Raw genomic sequence first — 22506 nt, 5'->3', positions numbered from 1 at the left:
TGAAAACCACTGGGCCGGGCGTGGTGGCGCATGCCTTTAATCCCAGCACTCGGGAGCAGAGGCAGGCCGATCTCTGTGAGTTCAAGGCCAGCTTGGTCTTGTGAGTTCCAGGACAGCTGGGGCTACAGAGAGACCCTGTCTCAAAAAGACTGAAAAAGAAAGGAAGAAAGAAAGAAAGAAAGAAAGAAAGAAAGAAAGAAAGAAAGAAAACCACCTAGACTGTAGCTCAGTGTCATAGCACTTGTCAAGTTTGCATGGACCTGGATTTGATTCCCAGCACCCCCACCCCATAGAAACTAGACCAAGATTAAAGATCATAGCTGCAATTCATTTTTGTAGCTGATTTACTGTAAAAATCATTACAATTAATCTTTACACTAATTAATGTTGCAAAGAATAGAAAATTCTTATGGAAAAACCAAGGGGTTATATAAAGAAAAAATTATTTAAAATAATATACTGACAAAACTTAATCTAAATTAGTATATAAGCCAAACTTTATGTGTGATCCAAAGTATTTTTGAAACTCCCTCAAATTGCTGAAAATATGAACCCAGAGCTGTCCTTGATCCTAGCACCAGGTCAACCTGCTGGCCTGTATGGAGAGACCTTGCTCTTGAGTACCCACAAGCCTGACATGGTGGCTGTTGTCAGGAAACGGCAGCTGCGTGGACACACCTGAAACTGCCCCTCTCTATACCATGTAGACTCTTTCCTTTCCCCTTAGTCATCTGCACATTCATTTTTTTTCTTGCTCACTTTTTAATTAGTTCTTTGAAATTTTCACATAGTATATTTTGACCATATTCACCATTCACTCCCCTTCCCCCACAACTCTTCCCAGATCTTACCCACCCAACTTTTTGTCATCTTTTTTTGAACTAATTAATTTCAGTATGTGCTGCCCATATATTCCTGTGTAGCCATCCACTGGAGCATGGTTGACCTACCAGGTGACACACCCATAAAGAAAACTTGGCTGTCCGTCTCCCTGCAGCTATCAATTGCCAATAGCTCCTCAGCTGTGGATGGGACATCATGCTTACCTCCCTCCTCCATGCTAGGGTTTGTCTGACTTGAACTTACACAGGTCTTGGGTGTGCTGTCACAATCACTGTCAGTTCATATGTGCAACTGCCCTGTTGTTCAGAAAGCACCGTTTTATTAGTCTGCCATCTCTGGTTCTTACAGTCTTTCTACCCCCTCTTCTGAAATGTTCCCTGAGCCTTGGGAGGAGAGGGTGAGATACAGGTGTCCCATTTAGGGCTGCACACTCCACAGTCTCTTATTCTCTGCACCTTGAGCAGTTGTGGGTCTTTGTGTTAAGTACCAACTACTGCAGAAAGAAGCGGGGTCAATCAATGGGTATAATGATAAATCATTATCATTTTAATACTATGTGGATTTAGCAGATTAATAGTAAGTTTTTTTTACTACTGCTTGTGACTTGTCTAGCCACAGGATTTTTGGCCCCAATAGCAGTGCCAGCTATTTTGTTTCATCTTGTGGAGTGGGCCTTAAATCCAATCAGAAAGTAGGTAGTTACTCCCATGACATTCATGCCACTATTGCACCAGTGGGCATGTCTTACCAGGCCAATGGTTATAGCTTGCAGGGTTCACAGCCAGGTAAGATTGATGATTACTTTTTTCCTTTGCATAGCCTTTCAGGACTATGAAAGCTAGTCACAGGAATGAAGCTTCAAATCAGTACCAGCTTGATTTCTCCATGTTTTATGACTATGTTGTCTTTAGGAATAGGGTCTTACTACCAAGTTCCGAAAGGTAACCAAGAATAATAGCAACAACCTATAATCTTTGGGTGGGGGTGTCTATGGCCACTGACCAACAACTCCAAGAGAGGGAGCCCATTTCTGGCACTGGGCTTTTTTATTTGCTAGCCTGTGGTAATGGCATCATTTTCCTGTTATAGAGTATTCCATTTAAACTCTTTTTTATATAAATGTATGTACATATTTTAGGAAGTTTCTACAGTAGTAATTTCCATATGACTTTTTCAAAAGGTCTTTAATGTTAGTTATCCCTCCCTGTATTCCCTCCTCTACCCTGCCCTCCTATCAGCCACCCCATTTAACCCCTCCTGTTCCATTATTCCCCTTTACCCCTTTAGCTTGATGAATTTGGAGCAGATACCTCCTGTACCCCCCTGTTCCATCTTCAATGCTGAGGGTGTGGAGAACCTGTGGCCACACTGGTCATCTCATGAATGTAGACTTTCATTTACTCTAAGAAGTCTGGAAAACCAGATATACCCAGTTCTTTGGACTAGATGTGCTCAAAACTGCAGTGACAACTCTGTTCTCCATGTGAGTTTGTTTCTAGGCTTCCTGCTGTGGTCTGTGTCTATTCCCACCAAACTCTTCTGCCAGAATCCTTTCCTACAGCTAATGGGAGCTGGGGTCTCTGGAAGGTGACTAGATCAGGGGGATGGAGGGAGCCCTTATTAGTAGAATTAGTGCCTTTATAAAAGAAGCTCTAACTAGCTTCATTGCCCTTTACCTTTGTGCATGGGCACAGTGTGAAGTCACCATCTATGAACCAGGAAGCCTCACAAGCCACTCAGTTCCTCGATCTTGGACCAGATCTCTTAGATGCCAGAACTCTAGAGCTGTGAGCAACACCTTTCTGCTCTTTTGTAACCCATGTCAGCTAAGACAGTTGCATGATCTGCAGTGTTGAGTGGGATTGTGACCCCCCAAGTGTGAACCTCCTTTCCCACTGCTTTGTTCAGTTTGGCCAGATAGTAATAACCAAGTTTTGAGTATTTGTTGCCTGACTTTGCCTGGGGAGTCTATTTCTATTCACTGTGGTAGAGAGGGTACTCACAGATCAAAGAAATGGTTCTGTACAAGTCCAGCTTGGTGAACCAGTGAGTTTGTTGGGGTTAGTTACAGGAGCATGGTGGCTCAAAGGCAGCTGCATCACCAGGAAGTCCATCCCAGCATGAGAGACAATTCATGAAAGCTGTATACCTGGAGCTCCCTGCACACCTTCTAGGCAACTCCACTGAAGAGTCTCCTTTCCCCAGCAGCTGTTTTCTGTTTTGTGACCTCAGCAGGGCTTGTGCATCTTGTAACCTTATCTCTTTCCTGAGCCTCCCCCTCCATCCAGGAGAAGATACTTTAACTGGAGAGAAAAGGCTGCTCTACAGTAGTAAACAGTGGACGGCCTCACTCGTACACTGCTGGTACAGAAACACCCTCAGGTTTGAGTGACAGGGATTCTATACAGGCTGTCAGCCCCTGCTTCACCCTTTCCTTACATGTCTGTTCTGGCTCCCTACTGACCTTTGAAGCCTGCGGAGCTCTTCTTAGCCTTTGCAGTGGGGCAGGCCTTACGGGCTATAGCCTGGCACTGCTTCCTATCTATGGTTCCTCTGCTTCCTGTCCATATGCAATGCAACCATTTGCTACAGCTGCATGTCACTCCAACTGTCATGCTCCCCCGCCCCTTCTGCCATGATGGACTGTACCCCCTCAAACTGTAAACTCACATAACTCCTTCCTCTCTTAAGTTGTTTCTCTCATAAGGAGAAAAATCACTAATCCAGTGATTTATTGCATGGTCTGCAGTCACAGGGACTGTGCTGGGTGGGGTGTCTATTCTGTCAGATTCCATTGATTTCACTTCCTGGAGAGGACAGTGCAGTTGCTGAGCTTCAGGTGAAACTCCGATTGTCTGAGATGCAATATCATCTGAGATCATCTGGGACTGAGGAGATGGCTGCTATCTCAATCCCAGCTCCTCCTCCTCCATCATAAAACCTCCACACGTCTGCTGATGTTCACAGTCAGGCTTTCATTTTATCATCACTTCTGAGTCCAGAACGGGGAGGAGACCAAGGTCGTTTTACACTTGACTTTTGAGTATTTGTTGTAGCGTTAGAGGCTCACATGCTAATGAGGTGGGTTTGAAAAGTGTCCCAGAGGCCAAGTATCGGGACACTTTACAGTTCCTGTTTTAATGGCTGCAGTGTTTGGTGCATTCACCCCCAAATCTTCACTCTCTGTCTGATGCCTGGCTTGAATACATATTTCTTTAGTCCATTTCTTTCTTTGCTGTCTGCAGAGCTCATGTCTCATAAGTACTTAAGGTATAAATGAGATGCTTGCACACTTAGCTTTTCCAGGTCATGTCCCATGTGTCTCTGCAAAATCGTGTCAGCTTGGCTAGATGATGGCCTGGGAAGCAGAGCTGGGCTGTTACTGGGGGATAATTACAGAACACGGCAGAGGCTGCCTCTGCCCGTTTCTCCTCAGAGCCCCGTCATGCAGGAGACCCTGGCAAAGACACTGTGTATACTCACATGCCTGAACTATGAGCCCCAGAAAAGCCCCTTGGCCCCAAGCCAGCCAAAGGACATCATTAGAATACAAGAGCTCACTGAGGAAATCTCTGGGGATACCGAAGAGCCGGGTGATGTGCACAGGACAGCTCATCGTTAGGGATGTCACTCAAGGCTGCACACCTGTCTCTCAGATCCAGCCTTCTGCTCCAGGCTCAGGGCTCAGGAAGCAGCTGTAAGGCTGTCCTGCTCACATTGTCTCCTTTTATATACATACATATAATATATATATATATATATATATATATATATATAAAATGTGTATGAGTGTATTGCCTGCATGTATGTGAGTGCATCTGTGTTGTGCATTGTCACGGAGAAGAGGGCTTCAGATATCCCTGGAACTGGAGTTAAGAATGGTTCATAGCCACCATGTGGGTACTGGGAATCAAACCTGAGTCCTCTGTGAGAGTAGTCAGTGCTCTTAACCGCTGAGCCATCTCTCCAGCCCCAGTCTCCTACCCTTTTTTAAAGCGAGAACAAGAATGAGGCCAGTCATCAGACCCTGTCCAGTGGAAAGAGTAAGGTTGTGTGCCCAAGGGAACTTGGTGCTCACAGAAGGAATTAAATGGTGGGGGCGGGGGGGGCTGAAAAGTCAAAGCAAAACAAACAGTAATAACCACAACAAAAAACCAAGCATGTTTGTGCACACACATATTGTTTTGTAGAGAACAAAACAAAAAGAATGAATACTTTTCTAGGTCAGTTCATGAGAACAGTGGCCATGCTTGCCTTCTGTGCTTGTCAGTGGAATGGAAAGAATGTCCTGGCAGAGGTGAAGTTGTATTCAGATGCTGTCACCCTGCGTGGACCTGCCCACCTTGACCATGACTGCCAGGGGCAGGTTGAGTGCAGGCTCAAGTGTCTCTGTGCACTTCTATTTCCTACCTATGTCCGTGTCTACATCTGTATCTGTACATCCGTCTCTTTTTTTTTTTGTCTTTTTGAGACAGGGTCTCCCTGTAGCTCCAGCTGTCCTGGAACTCACTGTGTAGACTAGGCTGGCCTTGAACTCTCAGAGATCTGCCTGCCTCTGCCTCCTGAGTGCTGGGATTAAACGCACGTGCCACCATGCCCCACCATCTGTCTCTTTTATGTCTGCTTCTCACTTGTTCCTCCTGGAAGGGCCTACTGAGTGCCACTGGTTCTGACACTTGGCTGTATCCCCTTGCTCTGTACAGGCCGGAGAACGATCTATGAAAGCCATACTGTTGGTTTCAAATGAGAGTTTATTATGTATATAGCAAGCAAAAGCAGAGGACAAATAGCAGGTAGAGAGAAGCAGCCAACAGGTAAAACCTCATCAGATCAGCATCCTGCCGATGGCTGGAGTAGCCTGAGAGAGCAAGGGTGATTCATCAGACCGGGGGTTTACAAGCATCCACAAAATAGACTGGGGAAGCTGAGGCAAGACTTCCTGAGCTTCTCACCAAGGGTGAGCCACTAGCTTCTCTTCTTACCTTAGGTGTTTTTATGCCATGGGTAAAGACAAACAAAGCAACTTCTAGTGGAAACAGTTTTACCTTCTAGTTGTTCACAAGGATGCGGTGGTTGTGTTGTTTTGAGGCAGGGTGTCACTATGTAGCTCTGACTGACCTGGAACTCACTACGTAGACCAGGCTGGTTTTGGACTAATAAGAGTACTGCTTCCTGAGTACTGGGATTAAAGACAGGTGCCACCACGCCCAGCTCTAGGATGCAGTATTTCTACCTTTGCCTGTTTCTCCCTATGCCTGTTACAGAGGCCAACCTGACCCAGGACGGGGAGTTTTAAAGTAGAGAAGGAGGAGGTCCTTCTCATTCCCGGTGTCTGCTTTTCACAAGCTTAAACAGCACACAGCAACTGATCATTGTACTGTGTGTTGCACCCCTGAAGAGAACACACATGCTCCCTGCTCTCCTGCAGCAATGTTCTGGTGAAGAAGACTGACCCCAGCAAGTCACAGTCAGCTGGTGGTGTTTCACCAGGGGCTGCCAGGGTTCGGTTCATGCTGCGTGGTCATCATTGGCACCAGCTCTTGCTCATGGTCCAGCCAGAGGCAGCTCCCCTGTTTCCACAACTTGCTTTTAAATATCATCACTCTACTGTTTGCTGTTGAATTGGCACTTCTTGCCCAGCATTTAAAAATGAGCAGAGTGGGTGTTCTTGGATCGCTTAAACATCCTTGATGTGATATTGGGAGACAGCTCAGTTGGTAAAGTGTTTGTCTTGTGAGCAACGAAAACCTGAGTTTGATCCCCAGAACCCACATAAGAAAGGTCAAGTAAGGGCTGGTGAGATGGCTCAGTGGGTAAAGGCATTTGCTATAAGCCTGATGACTTGAATTTGATCCTGGAGTCCACATGGTAGAAGGAGAAAACCGATTTCTACAAGCTCTCCTCTTACCTCCACATGTGTGTGCCCATGTACAGACATACACGCACACTCACGCTTGATCCCCAGAACCCACATAAGAAAGGTCAAGTAAGGGCTGGTGAGATGGCTCAGTGGGTAAAGGCATTTGCTATAAGCCTGATGACTTGAATTTGATCCTGGAGTCCACATGGTAGAAGGAGAAAACCGATTTCTACAAGCTCTCCTCTTACCTCCACATGTGTGTGCCCATGTACAGACATACACGCACACTCACGCATGCACGCATGTACACACACACACACACACACACACACAGAGACAGTAACAGAAAAAAAAAAAAAAATCCAGGTATAGTGACATTCTTGTAATCACAGGCTGGGGAGGGAGTGACTGGCAAATCCTTGGGGCTTGCTGACCAGCCAGCCTCTTTGGATCAGTGAGTTACAGGTGAAAGTGTGAGATGTTACCTCAGAAAACAAAGCTGCTAGCTCCTGAGGAATGATACCCCGGGTTATCCTCTGGCCTCCGCACACACACACACACACACACACACACACACACACACACACAAAATCCAATCCTTCATGCTTATGTTTTAATTTTTAGATTCCACATGTATGTCAACTTTCATGGTAAATCTTTGCAGGAAATTTTCAGAAAACCAGTTCTAGCCACATACAGAAGCCCCATGTTAAACTTCTTACTGCTGGCTGCCCACCAGAGCTGCCTTGACTCTGTTGTGAGGAGAGCTGGACCATGTAGCTGCATGGTGAAGGGGATGTGTCCCTCACCAACTTTGGGCCAGCTACCTGTCCAAACATATCCAAACAGAGGACTCTCCCTATCTGCCAGTTAGGGATGACAGTAGGACTTGCCTCTCAGTTTGCTTTGAAGATGTTAAGTGAAAATGTGTGCAGTTCCTGGCCTCCAGGCAGCATCCTGTGGATGTAGAATGCAGAGGGAACCCTTGAAGCCGATGTTTCCTTTCTGCTCCGACTGTCAGCATCCAGGGATCCTGTGGGATGCTCTGAGATCTGCCTCAGTTGTCCGTTAATGCCTCTTTGATCTCTCAGTTCCTCCACCTCAGATAAGCATGCATTCCTGCTCACAGATCATCCTGTGCAGTCCCTTCTAAAGCTCTTTGATAAGGAGTGCTGGAGGGGGAAACGTTTGGTTTGGGCATGACAGCTTAATGACTTTGCCTGGCAACTTCCTCTATTAAAGATTATTTCCCCTAAGCCTGAGAGTTGAAACAATATATTTTGCTAGGAAATAAACAAGTTTGGAAGAAGGAAATGAGAATTTTTCTTTGCTGCTCCCAACGCTTTTGCCTTTAAAAATCTCATATTGTATACTTTCATTAAATAAAAATATCCATCTTTCCCTTCCTTTTTATCTTGCATTTTGTTCCACTTGACTTCACTAAGAAATTTGAAAATGAACCGATGTGGAAAGTAAACCCAGAGAAACCCCACGCCGATTGTAGGTTCATCTTAAGAATTGCTCTTCGTTCCTCAGCCAAATTTCAGTAGTTCCATAAAACTTGATTTGTTTCCTTGACAAACTATCTCTCCCTGAATAGTTCGTCAGGAGGGCTAACGCTTGCTAATAAAGACAAAAGGAGGGATGTCTAGCTAAGGTAATCCTACGTAAAATGTTCAAGTGGGAATTAACACGCAGCGCAAAAGAATGCTTTTGATTTTTATTACATTTATTTATGTGTGCGCATTTATTTGTATGTGTATGTGCATGCTTGCTTGTGTGGGCACACATGACATGGTGCTTATGTGGAAGTCAGAGAACAATGTGGGAGTTGGTTCTTGCCTTCTACCATGTGGGTCCCAGGGATCCATCTCTCATCAGGGTTGGCAGCAAGCGCCTTTACCCACTGAGCCATCTCACTGGTCCCAAAGAAGACTTTCAATGGAGTGTTTACTTTTCATTGTAAGATGCTAGGGGTTGTAATGCAATTTAATTGCTTAGGATAATTTGAACGAAAGGCATTCGGAATGGGAAATGGAAGGGTAGTTCTTTCAGCAAAGACTTTTGGTTGTGGAACTGTGTGCTAGTCACTGTGTGGGGCCAAAGACAGGAGATGGAGCTGTGGAGGGAAGAGATGCAGAGCTGTTGTCTGGATTGGTGGCCTTGGAGTAGCAAGTGGCAAGATTGTTGGGGGAGATGTGTTGCTTCTGGCTAGGAGGACCAGAGAAAGTGAAAGTATGTCAGAGATGTGGGGTCATCTACACCTGGAGGATCGTGGAGAGACTGGGACACAGGTTGGTAGAGAAAGTAGACAGGAAGTGCATGAGCTACTCCAGCTTGTGTATGTGTATGAGTGTGTGTGTGCGTGTGTGTACCTGTGTATATGTGCATGTGTGCATCTACAAGGGACAAAGGTAACCACAGGTGTTGTTTCTCAGGTGCCATCCACCTTGTTTGTTTGTTTGTTTGTTTGAAACAGGGTCTTCCACTGGTCTGGGTCTTGCCCATTTAGCTAGGCTGACTGGCCTTCCCAGTTAACCTCCTGTCTCCACCTACCCAGAACTGGAATATAATCTTGCACCACCATGTCCAGCATTTTGTGTGCATTCTGGGGACTGAACTCTGAACTCGGGTCCTCAGGCTTACAAGGCAAGCACTTTACTGAGTTGTCTCCCAGGCTCTGCCCCTGGATGTTTTGAAGAGCCATCTGATGAAACTGAGCAGAAACCAGAGACAAGAGAATGTTGCTTCTAGAATACAGGCTGTCCAATCAGTCTGCCCCTAATGGAACACTGGCCTAACATCTGTCTGTGATTCTGGTAAAGTTACTGAACCTCTCTGAGCTTCTGTGTCCTCTTTGTAGACAGGTACAGCACTAACATTGATGCAGGAACCAAGTTAATGAATGTGAAGAGTTTAGCACAGGTTTGCTCCATCGTGAGTGGTTACTGAGTATTCGTTATTAACAGACACAACTGCAATGAGCAATAAGTTGCTCACATCTATGAGCTTTGCTCTGCACAGATCTTTCTAGGATAATTATAATTTCTTACGCATCCATAGTCAATATAATTTAGCACCACAAATTCCCAGTGATGTGCTGGCCTCAGGGGCCATCAGTAAACCTAGCATCACCGTCCCCTGAGGGTCACATGCAGGCACTGGTAAAGTCAGAAGGATTCAGGGTTCAACACATGTGCTACACAGCACATCCTTGTCAGAAAAAAATGAAACCAAGTTTCTGGAAAATGGTACCATGTCAGCCACCATTATAAGCTAGTGGAGTTTTGGCATGTGCTTTATGCCAGCATGATTGTAATTCATGATTGCCACTGGCAAAGCATACATGAGAACAGAAATTGAGTCTGACTCCCTTGCAGCCCTTTTAGAGACACAGGTGGGAGGAGCTGCCAGTATCACATTAGGAAGCTGGGGTCATGCTGCCTCTGCTTGTGTCTTTGAAGAAATGCCTAGGATTTTTAAAAAGTTTTTAAAAGATTTATTGTATGTGTGTTGGGGGTGGGGGGCTTTTCGCAGTGCCTGGGGAACCCAGAAGGCGAAGGTGGTACTGGATTCCCAAAGAACTGAAGTTACAGGCGGTTGTGGGCCTCCCTGTGTGGGTGCTGGGAACCTAACTCAGGTCTTCTGCAAGAGTGGCGGGCATGCTTCACCACTGAGCCATTTCTTCAACCCCTAAATTTTTTTGTTACTTTATTACTATATTATTTATTTATTTATTTCATGTGTGTGGGTGTGTGTATGCCATGTTGCCTTGGGTCCCAGGGATCAAACTCAGGTCATCAGGCTTGGTGACAAGCACCTTTGCCCACTGAATTACCTCATTGGCCCTGGAAGTTTGTGTTATAGTCGCATCAGTTGAAGAAAACTTCAGTTGTTTTAAAGTTGCATTCACTGGCGGTAACAGCAGTTTAGTGAGACATAGTGAGGGGCTAACTGGTAGTCTGTTGAGTGTCTTGTTGAAGAATTCGTGGTGCGTTGAAGTAAGCACGAAGAATTAAGCAGCAGCTTTGGGAACAGGCTGACCTTGAATTCTCTGTGTACCCAGGGATGACCTTGGACTTCCTCCACTTCCACCTGCAGAGTGCTGTGTTGCAGGTGCGCAGCACCACGCCCTGCTTGGTGTAGCCTTTTCAGGATTCATCTGTGTTGCAGAATCAGTTCTTCCTCTTTACATCTGAATAATACTGTGCCTTATGAATAAACACATTTTGTTATTCATCAGCTGATGAGCATACCCTTGCCTTTAAAATTGTGTTTTTGACAAGGCTCCCCATTAAAAACAAAACTTAAATTCCATGAGGTAGTTTTTCAGAAACTTACTGAGGCTTCCCACTCATTCTCATTGTTTTTATGGTAAATTTCATCTGCATATTTTAAGCACGCCTTTCCCTGCAGGATTGTGCTGTTCAATTCAGTTAAGTCCTAGGGACTCTCCACTCTCCTTTGAAGCCTTCAGGTATCCCCAGGGCTCCTAGTTGGTGCCTGTCCTGCAGAAGCCAAGCAACCTCTGCCCCCTTCTGTCTTTCTGTTTTTGCCTTCATTGTGTAACAGCTGGACTCCAGCTGTACCTCTCTTCCTGTTTCCTTCCTTTCTGAACTGCTGGGTGGGCTTTTCTGTGGTCGTGTGTCCTGGTCCAGGGACTTATGACAAGCTTTCAGACAGGGTTTTTTTCATGTATCCCAGGCTGGACAGGAATTCTCCATGTAGCTGAAGATGATCTTGAATTCCTAATCCTCTTGCCTCCTTCCAAGTGCAGAAATTACAGGCCTTTCTTGTCGCAACTGGTTTATGCAGTGCTGGGGATCAAACCCAGGCCTTTGTGCCTTTTAGACAAGTGCCCTACCACCTGAGCTACATGCCTAGTCCACCCTACAAGGTTAGGTTTAAACAAATATGTATTATTGGGGGGACATGCACATGCCATGGAGCATGTGTAGAGGTCAGAGGACAACTTTTGGCAGTCCTCTCCACCATGTGGGCTCAGGGTTTCAAACTCAGGTAGGTCATCAGTCTTAGTGGCAAACACCTTTACCTGCTGAGACATCTCACTGGCCCAAGTGTCAGGCTTTTCAGGTGTTTCTTGTCCCTCTCTTTCCAGGTGGATCCAACATTTACAAGGGAAGTGAAAGACCGAGTAAGGAGGTAAGGCTGGAGGATAGGTGGCATCTTGCAGACTTAAATTTGAGTGGCAGTGTGGTATATGAGTCTAAGCTTGCCCACCCCAGACCCTGCTCCAAGTAGATGCACACTATCTCCTTTAATCCTCTCAGGACCCCACAAAGTCATGCTTTGGACTCCAAGTATAGGAGAGGAAACACACTCACAGCCTAAGATGCCCCACTTCTCTAGTCATGAGCAAAGGTCAGTGCAAACCACCCTGTCTGTTTCTGGGATAGGATTTCACTGCATATACCAGGCTAGCTCAGCTAGCTCAGAATAATATATATCCCAGGCTGGCCTGGAACTCAGAGCCTGAGTCGTGGGATTCTGGGTGTGTGCCTCCACTCACACTTGGCTTTGTGAAACTTGCCTCCAGAAGATGATTTTCGTGGCTCACATTGGGTAAAAGTTGGAAGATTTAAAATAAGAAAGAGTTGGAAGAATGAGGGCATCTCTCTTACGCTTGGCTGGTAAAAGGTACGGATTGCTAGTCTCTTGGGATTGTAATTTGTGAGTGTATTTGTTATGAATTGCAGTTTTCTGCCAGGAACAGAGACCCAGCTTCACTGGTTAGACAAGTTGAATATCAACTGTTCACTTAAGATTTGAGCTGGGCTATTAGAAGGGCTGAAGCAGCTGCTGTGTCCGCCATTCCTGCCACTTCAGGGCTCCCGGGGTGCGGCTTATCCGAGAAATGTGCCAGGAAGATCTGCACGCGGTACTGAAGAGCTGCTTTGCACTGGTCAACAGCTCCATCTCCGAGGGCATGTCAGCAGCCATCCTCGAGGTAACAGCAGTGAGTGCTGAGGGTTGGATGTGGGCTGCCCTGCTCTCTTTCTTCTTCATTGTTTAAAGATTTACTTTTATTATTTCATAATGTGTATGCATATATGTCTATGTGGGAGTATGTGCATGTGAGTGCAGTTGCCTGTGGAGGCCAGAAGAGGGTGTTGAATCTCCTGGAGATGGAGTTACAGGTGGTTATGAGATGCCTGATGTGGGTGCTGGGAACTTAACTCTGGTTCTCTGCAAGAGCATGTGTGTTCTTAACCACTGAGCCATCACCCCCTTTTTTTTTTTTTAAAAAAAAGACACATATTAAGATTTGGATTTTTTATGTTATGTGTATGTGTGTACCTGCATGAATTTATGTGCACTATGTGTGTACCGGTGCCTGCAGAGGTCAGAGGGCACTGGATTGCCTGTAGCTGGAGTTACAGGTAGTTGTAGATATCTGATATGGGTGGCTCTTTTTTAAGGTTTGTTTTTTAAATTTTATATTTATGAGTGTTTTGCCTATATGTATATACATGTACCATGTGTGCCTCATGCCTGAGGAGGCCAGAAGATGGTCATTGGATACCCAGATCCAACATGTGGGTGCTTTCTAGCCCTTCTTTTTTAAAATACAATATTTGTATTTATTCTTTGAAAATTTCATACATGTATGTAATATATTTTGATCTTATCCACCTCCCCATTTAACTTCTCACCATTCCCTGACAGGACTTACCAACCTGTCTCCCTCCTGACCTCATGTCCTCTCTTAAAAATGATGATTATTATTAATAGTTCTCTGAGTCGAGTGAGTTAGGGCTGCCTGTAAGTGCATGGATGTGGGGCCATCCACTGGGGCTTGGGCAACCTGCCATTGGCCACATCCCCAAAGGAAAGTAACGTTCCCTCCCTCAGCAGTGATCAACTCCTTCTCAGCTAGGGGTAGGACTTTAGGAGCCCCTTAATAACATTGCCTCAATAAAGCAAGCCTTTATTCACAGCCCTTGGGAGGCAGAGGCAGGTGGATCTCTGTGAAATTGAGGCCAGCCTGGTCTACATGGTGACTTTCAGGTGGGCCAGGACTAGGGAGACCCTGTCAAAAAAAACAAAACAAAACAAAAAAACAAAAGCTAGAAAGCCTGACAGTTTTACCTGCGGAGCTAAAGGTGCTTTTTCTTTTCTTTCTTTTTTTTTAAATTTATTGTGTGTGTGTGTGTGTGTGTGTGTGTGTGTGTGTGTGTGTGTGATGTGTGTCTCTGACAGAGAGCATACTCTAATGACAGGCTTAACGTACCTGTCTAGACCAGGCTTCAGCATGGCCCTTACCCCCATGGCCCTCTAACAGGAGTCTCAGCATGCATGGTGTCTCTGAGAGCTGCCTATGGTTCAGATGCATAGGCAAAAGTGGTGTACCTAGATGCTGACCAGCTGCAAGAGGGAAGGATTTGGGCAGATGGCACCCCAGACCTTCCATTCAGGTCCCTTGTGTTCCTCCTACACAGATTCCTCATTTCATTGACTATTCCTGTGGACAGCATTTGAATGTGCCCAGCTTACTGACAAGAGGGACCATTTACAAACCCAGTGGTCCAGGACTGCAGTGAAGAAGGAAAATCATTCTCTCCCTCCTAAGGGATGATTAATCCTGTGTCCTGTATTCAAGAGGCAGAGACTAGTGGGTTGCAGCAAGCTTGAGTCCAGCGTGGTCTACATAGGGAGTTCCAGGCCAGGAACAGCCACATAGCAAGACCCTATGGGAGAAAGTGTTTAATTTGCCACATGGGTTCAGAGGGCTTGGCACATCATAGCAGGGAAGGTGTGCTGGATGAAGAGTCTGTGTCTAGTGTTGGGCATGGCTCTTACATCCCAGGGTCTAGGAGGAGTGAATGGGTTAGAAGCAGGGTGAGGCTGTAACTCTCAAAGGCCTGCTCCCTGTGACCCACCTCAGTTGTACTGGACCACTCCTTCAAGATTCACAATCCCCCCCCATCCCCTGAAAACAGCACCACCAGCTGGAGACCAGGTGTTAAAACACATGAACCTGTTGGGGCACATTTCACTTTCAAACCATAATATGTGCTCAATATCTTCTTTTAATCTGGCATCATTTAAAAAAGCAAAACACAAAGCCTGGTATGGTGAGGTGCACCTTTAATCCCAGCACTTGGGAGGCAGAGGCAGGCATATCTCTGTGACACTGAGGCTAGCAGTCTGGTCTACACAAAGAGTACTAGGCCAACTGGGGCTACAGGGAGATCCTGTCACAAAATCAAACTGAACCATATATACTACACCACACCACCCATAAAATGAGGCTTTGTGTTATGTTTGTGTTAGGAAAGAAGCCAGCACCTGTACCTGATCTTGGTGATTAGTATTGGCCTGTACTGGGCGTTCAGCACCAGCCACTGGAGCAGTACCATCCCCTCTCAGCACTACCTTTGCAAACCAATGTGGAGCAGTTGCTGAATTGTTACAATATATGTAAATACACATTCATTTTTTTCAGCTTTTTAAGAAGAGGTTGCATGCCTGGAGTCGGGGGAGTGATTTTATAACCAGCACACCCAGCATTTCACTGTGGAGAAATTGCTGCTGCACTCACTTCAGAGGAAAGCAGCTGTTAGCAATTCCACGGCCTCTAAGTGTTGATGTTGTGTTCTTTTTGAGAAGTTAAAACAACCATTGTGCGAAGGGCTTTGAATGAAGCTGATTTGGAGGAGTGGGAGCCTTTGTCTCATAGGATCACTTCAGATGGCCAGCGTGGTTAATCATGGGGCGCGTGTCTGTGGCTGAGGGGGAAGCGATCTTTTGACCTTTCTCAATCTGTTTGCCCATGCAGCCATGTGAAAAACCCCATTAGCTAAAGCAGGCTTCTTACTGCTAGAACGCTCAAAAACAAACCTCAGGTGGATGGACAGCAACAGAATGATAATTTCTGAAAGCGAGCCAGTTGCTGTTCACTCAGACATACTGTGAATTTGAGTCCTGCACAGGATTTCCTTAAAAGTAGGTAAAGAAGGAGCCGAAGAGTTGGCTCAGTCAGTAAAGTGCTTGTACAAAGCCTGAGGACCTGTGTTCAGTCCCCAGAACCCATGTAAAAAAGTCAGGTGTGGCCATGTAACCTCAGCACTGGGCGAGGGGATCTCTGGGGCTTGCTGGCTAACCAGCCAATTAGAATCTGTCAGCTCCAGGCCAGTGAGAGACCCAGTCTGAGAAAACAAGATGGTTGGTCTCTGAGGAAAAGCACCTGGTCTTCCTCGGACTTCTACACTCATGTTCACATTCACACACATGCACACACATGTGTACCCACACACACCCCTCCAGGTACAAAGAATGTAATGGATTGTCTTATCACAGCTTTCCCTCCCAGGGCACCAACATAGGCACATGCAGACTCAGACACACAATGTATGTCAGGGCCAGTTTTTGCTACCTGGTTGAAAGGAAGATGGTACTTTGAGACTAAGAGCAAGATGGAGCCATCCTTGACCTCTCTCTGCAGCACTAGCTCTAATGATGAGAACCCTGAAGGACCTTGTAACAGCATTTCAAAAGCTAAAAGCTGTTGTGACTATGTGACATCTTGATACCAGGGTGTGTGTGTGTGAGGTTTTATATAGGTACGTGTGGCATGCCTGTTCCTTACTCTTTTGAAAAGCAAAGGTTCTTTTCAGATGTCAATACTAGAAAGATGTTATGGGAATTTATTTTGGGTGGGGGAAGCTACAGGAGGTGGGGAATTTTGCAAGGTGCCAGGCAGTTCTTTGTATCAAATAATTGTACCACATACCACTGGCCACACCTATTGAGAAACGCTCTGGGCCCGATGCTGTGGGGATGTGTGTTCTGTATGTGTTTGTATGAATGACACATTGAGACCAAGTTGTTCCCTTGCACAATTCCTGATCACTTTATGTGGTCAGTCATGCCACCAAAATGCAAGCAACCCCCCCACCCCCCATGAGAGAATCTGTACAGAAGAGTGTTCAGCCTCAGTGTCTGAACCACCAGGAAGCACATAGGTGATGTGTTGTCCTCAGTCTGGTCTTTTGGGGTGCCACCCCAGCAGCTGAATTTCTCACGACTTCTCAGCCATGAACATTAGAGACTGTGTCTGTAAACCGTATATTCTCTGCTGAGGATGGTGGGCTAGCTACAGGGGTGTTTAGAGGGCCCTGCAGTAAGTTTCCATCCCCCTGACAGGAAGAGGCAAAGTTCCTCTAGGGAGAAGGTCAGGGGGTTTTGATGGAGGGAAACTGTGGATCTTGTGTTTTGACATTTCACGTGTCTGCTGCAAGCACTAAACTTCCCTGCCACCCCGCCCCCTTTTCCCTGCTCTGAATGTGCTCTGAATGCCAGCACACCCATTTCCAAACACTGTCTAGCGCACAGCTTTGCCAGTTGCAGCTCTCCTCGGGACCAGCCTCTCATCACGCTTGGATTCTGGGGCCTGCTCTGTGTTTACTTTTCCATTCTTAAAGACACAGTTTTTATTTCATGAGGCAGCATCAAATTCAGTTTTCTGTCACTGTAAACCTCTCTGATTCTACTTTATAGTGTCTCTCTCCCTTCAAGGCTCAGCTTCCCAATGCAGGGCAAATCTTGCCTACTAACACTACTTTCCCCCAGGACAGGGCTTTGCCTACTCAACTCCCTTGTCCTGCCCGGTGTCCAGTACAGTGCCGTGGATAAACGGTGACCATTAGCTGAGTGAATGGAGTCACTTGTTTCTTCATTCAGCAGTGTCTGAGATGATCTGGCCCCCAGCTAGCTTTCAGCGAAAGGGCAACAATTAGAACACAGCAGAGTCCTTGTCCTCCTGTTATTTCCTTGTGAGGGGCGGAGACACCGCAAGAAGTGAGCAAAGCAGATGAACCTGAACTTGAGGAAGTTGTAGTGCTGGCCTTTCCCCATTGAGCTCCCAGACTAGCCATCTCCCCATGGACTCCTGGTTTCCTTTTGAGAAGATAGTAACAACCAAACAGGTGCCTGGTGTGCATGGCCTTCTGGGAAATCCCTGCTTCTAGGCCTCCTGGGGGGTGAGTTAAGAGGAGGAGGTACACACATGCATGTGCACACATGTGTTGTGTGACACATCAAACATCTCATCCAAGCAAGGGAATGTGTGACAGACCAAAGAAGGATATAACCAAAATCCAACTTGGTGAACTAATGAGTTTTATTGGGGTTACTTACAGGAGTAGAGGTGAGGGGTTACTTACAGGACCAGAAATGACTCAAGGACAGCTGCATCACCAAAAGCCCACCCAGCACAGCTGACAGCTCACAGAAGCCGGAAACCTAGAGCGCACTGCACAACTTGCAGACAAGTTGGAGAATGCCTCTTTCCAGCAGCTCAAGTGGTTTGAGAGTGTCTGTCGGCAGTGCTTACCATTTATATATGTTTGGAGAAGGCAGGGACTAGTGAATCTGGTCAGTTTCAGGGACTTCCTGAGGTCTTTGAGTTACTTCCAGAGCTTAAGGAACTTCCTTGCAGGATGGAACATTTCACACACACACCCTTAGAACATCCTGTGTCTTAAGAAGCTTCCCTCTAAGATAGAATGTCTTAACCCTGAGGAAATTGCTACATCGTACTGAGCACACACACACATGCACAGGCTCAGGCATGAGTATGTACACACTCAGGGATGCATATGCACACATGCACATGCATTCCCACATGTGCACACTCAACCATGCCTATGCACACACGTGCACCCCTGTCCTGTCCTGGTATCTTGACTTCCAATCCTTCATTCTACAGTTGTAGTTTTCCTTCTCTTGTAGACATAATCCTGTCTCCCAATAACATGACCAGACAATATATTTTGCATTATTTCAATGTTTTAAGAGGTACCAGGTCTTGTTATTTGATTAACGCGCTTTTTCTGGGAAAAGATCTGTGTTCGTATTTGAAGAGAACGTCTTCTGTGGTCAGGTTGGTGTGTAATGTTGACCTCTTTTTTGGTGATACTGAAAACCTATCTATCTGCTTTGCTGATAGCTGAGAGTTGAATGTCACAGTCTCCAGTGGTGTGGAAGGCTTTTCTCCTTTCAGCTCTATCAGTTTCCCCTTCTTGTTCCTGGGGCTCTGTTCTTAGGTGTGTGCATTTGAATAATGACCACGCTTTCCTGTTGTATTGGCTCTTTTATCGTTAAAGCACCATGCACCCGATTTTGAGACATGGCCATCCCGGCTGTTTCCACCACGCTAACTAGTTACCTGGGTCCCAAGTGTAACGACAATTATAGATCCCATTCTTTAACTACAGAATGGATGTGGGAAATTAGTATTTAGAGACCCTCTGTGATCGTGAGATGGGGAGGACCTGAGAAAGACACCCTGTTTGTGGAGCTGTCTGTACAGTGGGCTAGGTGTGTTTACTCCTGGGTGAATCTAGTTTGGCTGATTCCCCAAAGGATGAGGACCAGAAGTTCTCATAGGACAGCTAGAGGAACATGCGCCCCTCCTGCCTCATCCATGAGCCATCATCTGGGGCTGTGATTACAGAGCTGAAGTGTCCTAGGAAGGTTCAGTTGAGGCATAATGAGAGAGCCAGGTGAGATCCCGAACCTCTGCTAACACGACAACCTCATTGTGAGCTGCTGAGTTATTAGTGACCTGGTATGCATGCTTCTTGGGTGTGAGCTCTACAAATGTGCATGGAGAGCTCACCTCCAATGTGTCATACTCTGTCGGAGGCACCAGACAGTTTCCAAGGCATTGCAAATCTCTCTGGCAGTTTCCTGAGGAGCTGAAGGAGGGCGACGTTGCATTTTTGAGAGCAAAGTGTGGCCCCTTTAGAACTAGATTCAGTTATTTATTTTTGAGGCAGGATCTCATATAGCCCAGGTTGGCTTCAGACTTGCTGTGTAGCCAAGGATGACCTTGAATTCCAGAGTTCTGGGATTACGCATCCATTTTATTAGGTGCGAGAATCGACTGAGGGCTTAGTGCACGGTAGGCAAGGACTCTGCCAACTGAGCTCATTCCCAGCCCTTCCTTAGAACTAGCTTTATATGAGGTGAGGTTAAATACCCCAGGTAGAATCGAATTATTGAGAACACATTTAGATATAGCAAAAACTGGACTATGGGTTTGCTGATCATGCAGCCAGTCCAGGCTCTAGACCTTGCGTGGAAGCCATCTCTCTGGTCTATTGGTGGCAACTTCCCAGGAGCCAGACTGGCCTAGGTATAAGCCACAGCAGAAGACTCTTTGGAGGAGGCTGGAAATGTCTAAGCAGAACAACACAACTCTGTAGCCTTCTAACTCAGCCACCCTCTGCCTCAGCTGCAGAAAAGAATCCAGAAAATGTCCCCCATCAGTGTGGCTAGCTGTGCATATTGGGCTTTGGGGACATTTTTCCTGGTCCCCTGCCACCTCATCCTAGGCTATGGCATGTAACAGGCTCATCCCCAAACTTTTGGGAGCAGGAAGGCTACTGCTTGAATTCTCAGAATGAGAATACAGTTTGTTTTACCTTTGTCTGCAAGCCAGAGGGATGTGCTTAGTCCCTGTGCCATCCACAGGGCCCACACTGAAAGAAAAATACTCACTAAGGGAAGTGGTGACCACAAGTAGAGATGTCAACTTCCAAAGGTCAGTGGAGGGTCAGAGGAACATCTGGAGACAGTGGATTTCTTTATGATTGTGTTAGACAAGTTACTTAAGCGATGACAGCATCATTTCCAAGAGCGTCCGCATACAGGAGCTGTCAGAATCCAGGTGTTGTAGTTTGAAAATACAGGACTCACCATTATGGCAAGGTCTGTGTTTTGTGGGATATCAGAAGTCTATCCAGCTAACCAAAGTTATTCTCTCACAAATTGGCTGGTCTGGCTTTTTTATATGTATGTGTATGTATATACATACGGCATATGTATTTCTTTATTTGGTATGCATGTGTGTCTCTTTATTTATATGTGCATGTATGTGTGTACATCTGGAGTCCAGAGGTTGATAATGCATTCTTCCTGTATCTCTGTCTACCTTATTTTTTGAGACAGGTTTCCCACTGAACCTGGAGCTTGATGATTAGGCTAGATTGACTAGCCAGTGAGATCCAGGGATCCTCCCATTTCTCCCAATCCCTAGTGCTAGGATTACAGGTGCACACCACCTGCCTGGTTTTTGGGTTTTTTTTTTCCCATGGGTTCTAGGGGATCAAATTCAGGTTCTTATGTTTGCATGGCAAGCACTTCAGCCATCTCCTCAACCCCCTTGTCTGGCTCTTAAATGATGGCCCCTATCTTTTCTCTCATATCCACAGGCAATGGACTTGGAGGTGCCTGTGCTGGCCAGAAACATCCCCGGGAATGCTGCTGTGGTGGAGCATGGAGTCACAGGACTGCTGTTTGCAAACCCTCAGGTAAAGAAAGGCCTTTCTCTGTGTTTGCCTTATCGGCATGTTTTCTGTCTGTGTTTATGAAGAGTGCCTGTGAGTCTCAGGTCCTTTGTGAGTCTCTATGCTCCTCGTGGAGATAGAGCTCTCCAGCATGTTCTGTAGCTTCTGTCCTCAGCTGGGGGGTGGGGGGCATGTGGCAGCTAGAAGCCCAGGGTATTCCTGGGCATTCCTGAACTGTGGGATGTGGCTCAGTTGGCGAGTGCTCAACTAGACCTGTGTTCCATCCCTAGTACTGCACACGCCAGACTGGGGGTGTACACCTGTTGCACACACAAGACATGGTGGTGTACACCTGTCAGGGAATGTTCAGAAAGTGGGGGCAGGAGGATCAGAAGTTCAAAGTTATTCTCTGCTACATAGCTAGTTTGAGGTCAGCCTGGCCCTGTCTCAAAAAACAGACAAACAAACACCCCACACAGAAACAAATGCACCGTGACTTTGTCAGCAAGTGTCTCTCTCAAGTGGGTGGTCTTGGCAGAGACGGGGAAAAGGCCTCTAACCTCCTGGTGCCATGCAACCTTGTGTGCATTCTAGGAGCTAGAGGCCCAGCTTCCGGCCTTCTGCAGGCTCAGGTTCACTCCGGTCAGCACTGGCTCCTATGAGCTGCAGACACAGCCCACCCTGTCACAGAACTTGCTTGCAGATGTGTTTCTATTCCCGTGTCTTCACATTGGTTTTACCAAGGATGTTTAAAACAGTAGTCCTTTCCTGGTTCCGCGTGGTGCGTGCTGTAATTCTTAACACTCTGAAACGGTGCGCGAGACACGGATGTCACACGAAGTTTAGTTTTATTTTTCTTCATCGTCTCCATCAGACTTTACCCAGCACATGGAGGGAGCTGTTGCTTTAAAAAACAAATATGTGTTTTAAGGAACTCCAGCTCTGTGATTGTATTAATCTCCACCAAGGAACTCAGACATTAACCACTGTTTGCTGCAGGGTGGGCAAGATTAATTTAAAATATGCATTCAAATATGTATGAGCATCAGCACTTCATTTATTAAGACTGTCTTGCCAGAGCACCAGCCTAAGAAGTTAAATATGTATATAAAATGTATGTAACATAAATAATATGTAACCATAAATGCTCTTTCAATCCATGATAATCTAGTTACTAGTTCTGTCTTAGCTATAATTCCTTATTTGAGACTGTAAAGAAACCTGATCATCTCATGTAGAGATTGGGAGGTCAGGGCCTGTGTGGGATGGGGGGACACATAGTGAGGAACCCTGGATAGAATCTGGGCACTCAGCGAGGCCCCCAGTGGACAGATAGCAGAAGAAAAGGGACCACTGTTCAAGAACCAGGAACTGAACTTGGCCATGCCCTGTGTCAGCTTGAGATTCCAGCAATGGGACTCAGTTCAGCTCAGCCATGGCTGGGCTGTAACCTGCAGATCCATGAGGTAATGAGTGAGTATTGTCTGG

General features: G+C 46.2%; 1 protein-coding gene across 2 annotated transcripts in view; it reads left to right on the top strand.

Moving 5' to 3' along the window:
* Positions 1–22506, top strand: part of Glt1d1 (glycosyltransferase 1 domain containing 1) — a 99652-nt gene that overhangs the window by 60550 nt on the left and 16596 nt on the right. Inside the window, exons 9-11 of one of the 2 annotated variants that reach the window (XM_008853786.3) lie at positions 11823–11866; positions 12551–12671; positions 20944–21042. In XM_008853786.3, coding sequence (XP_008852008.1) covers positions 11823–11866; positions 12551–12671; positions 20944–21042 — 264 coding nt within the window. The remainder of the gene's footprint in view (positions 1–11822; positions 11867–12550; positions 12672–20943; positions 21043–22506) is intronic. The other variant, XM_029556452.1, reaches the window with a different exon arrangement.

The sequence above is a fragment of the Nannospalax galili genome, unplaced genomic scaffold (genome assembly GCF_000622305.1).
Source record: "Nannospalax galili isolate Female #2095 unplaced genomic scaffold, S.galili_v1.0 scaffold566, whole genome shotgun sequence".
In the NCBI taxonomy this organism is placed as follows: Eukaryota; Metazoa; Chordata; class Mammalia; order Rodentia; family Spalacidae; genus Nannospalax; species Nannospalax galili.
This window is presented reverse-complemented; position numbering and strand designations above follow the sequence as displayed.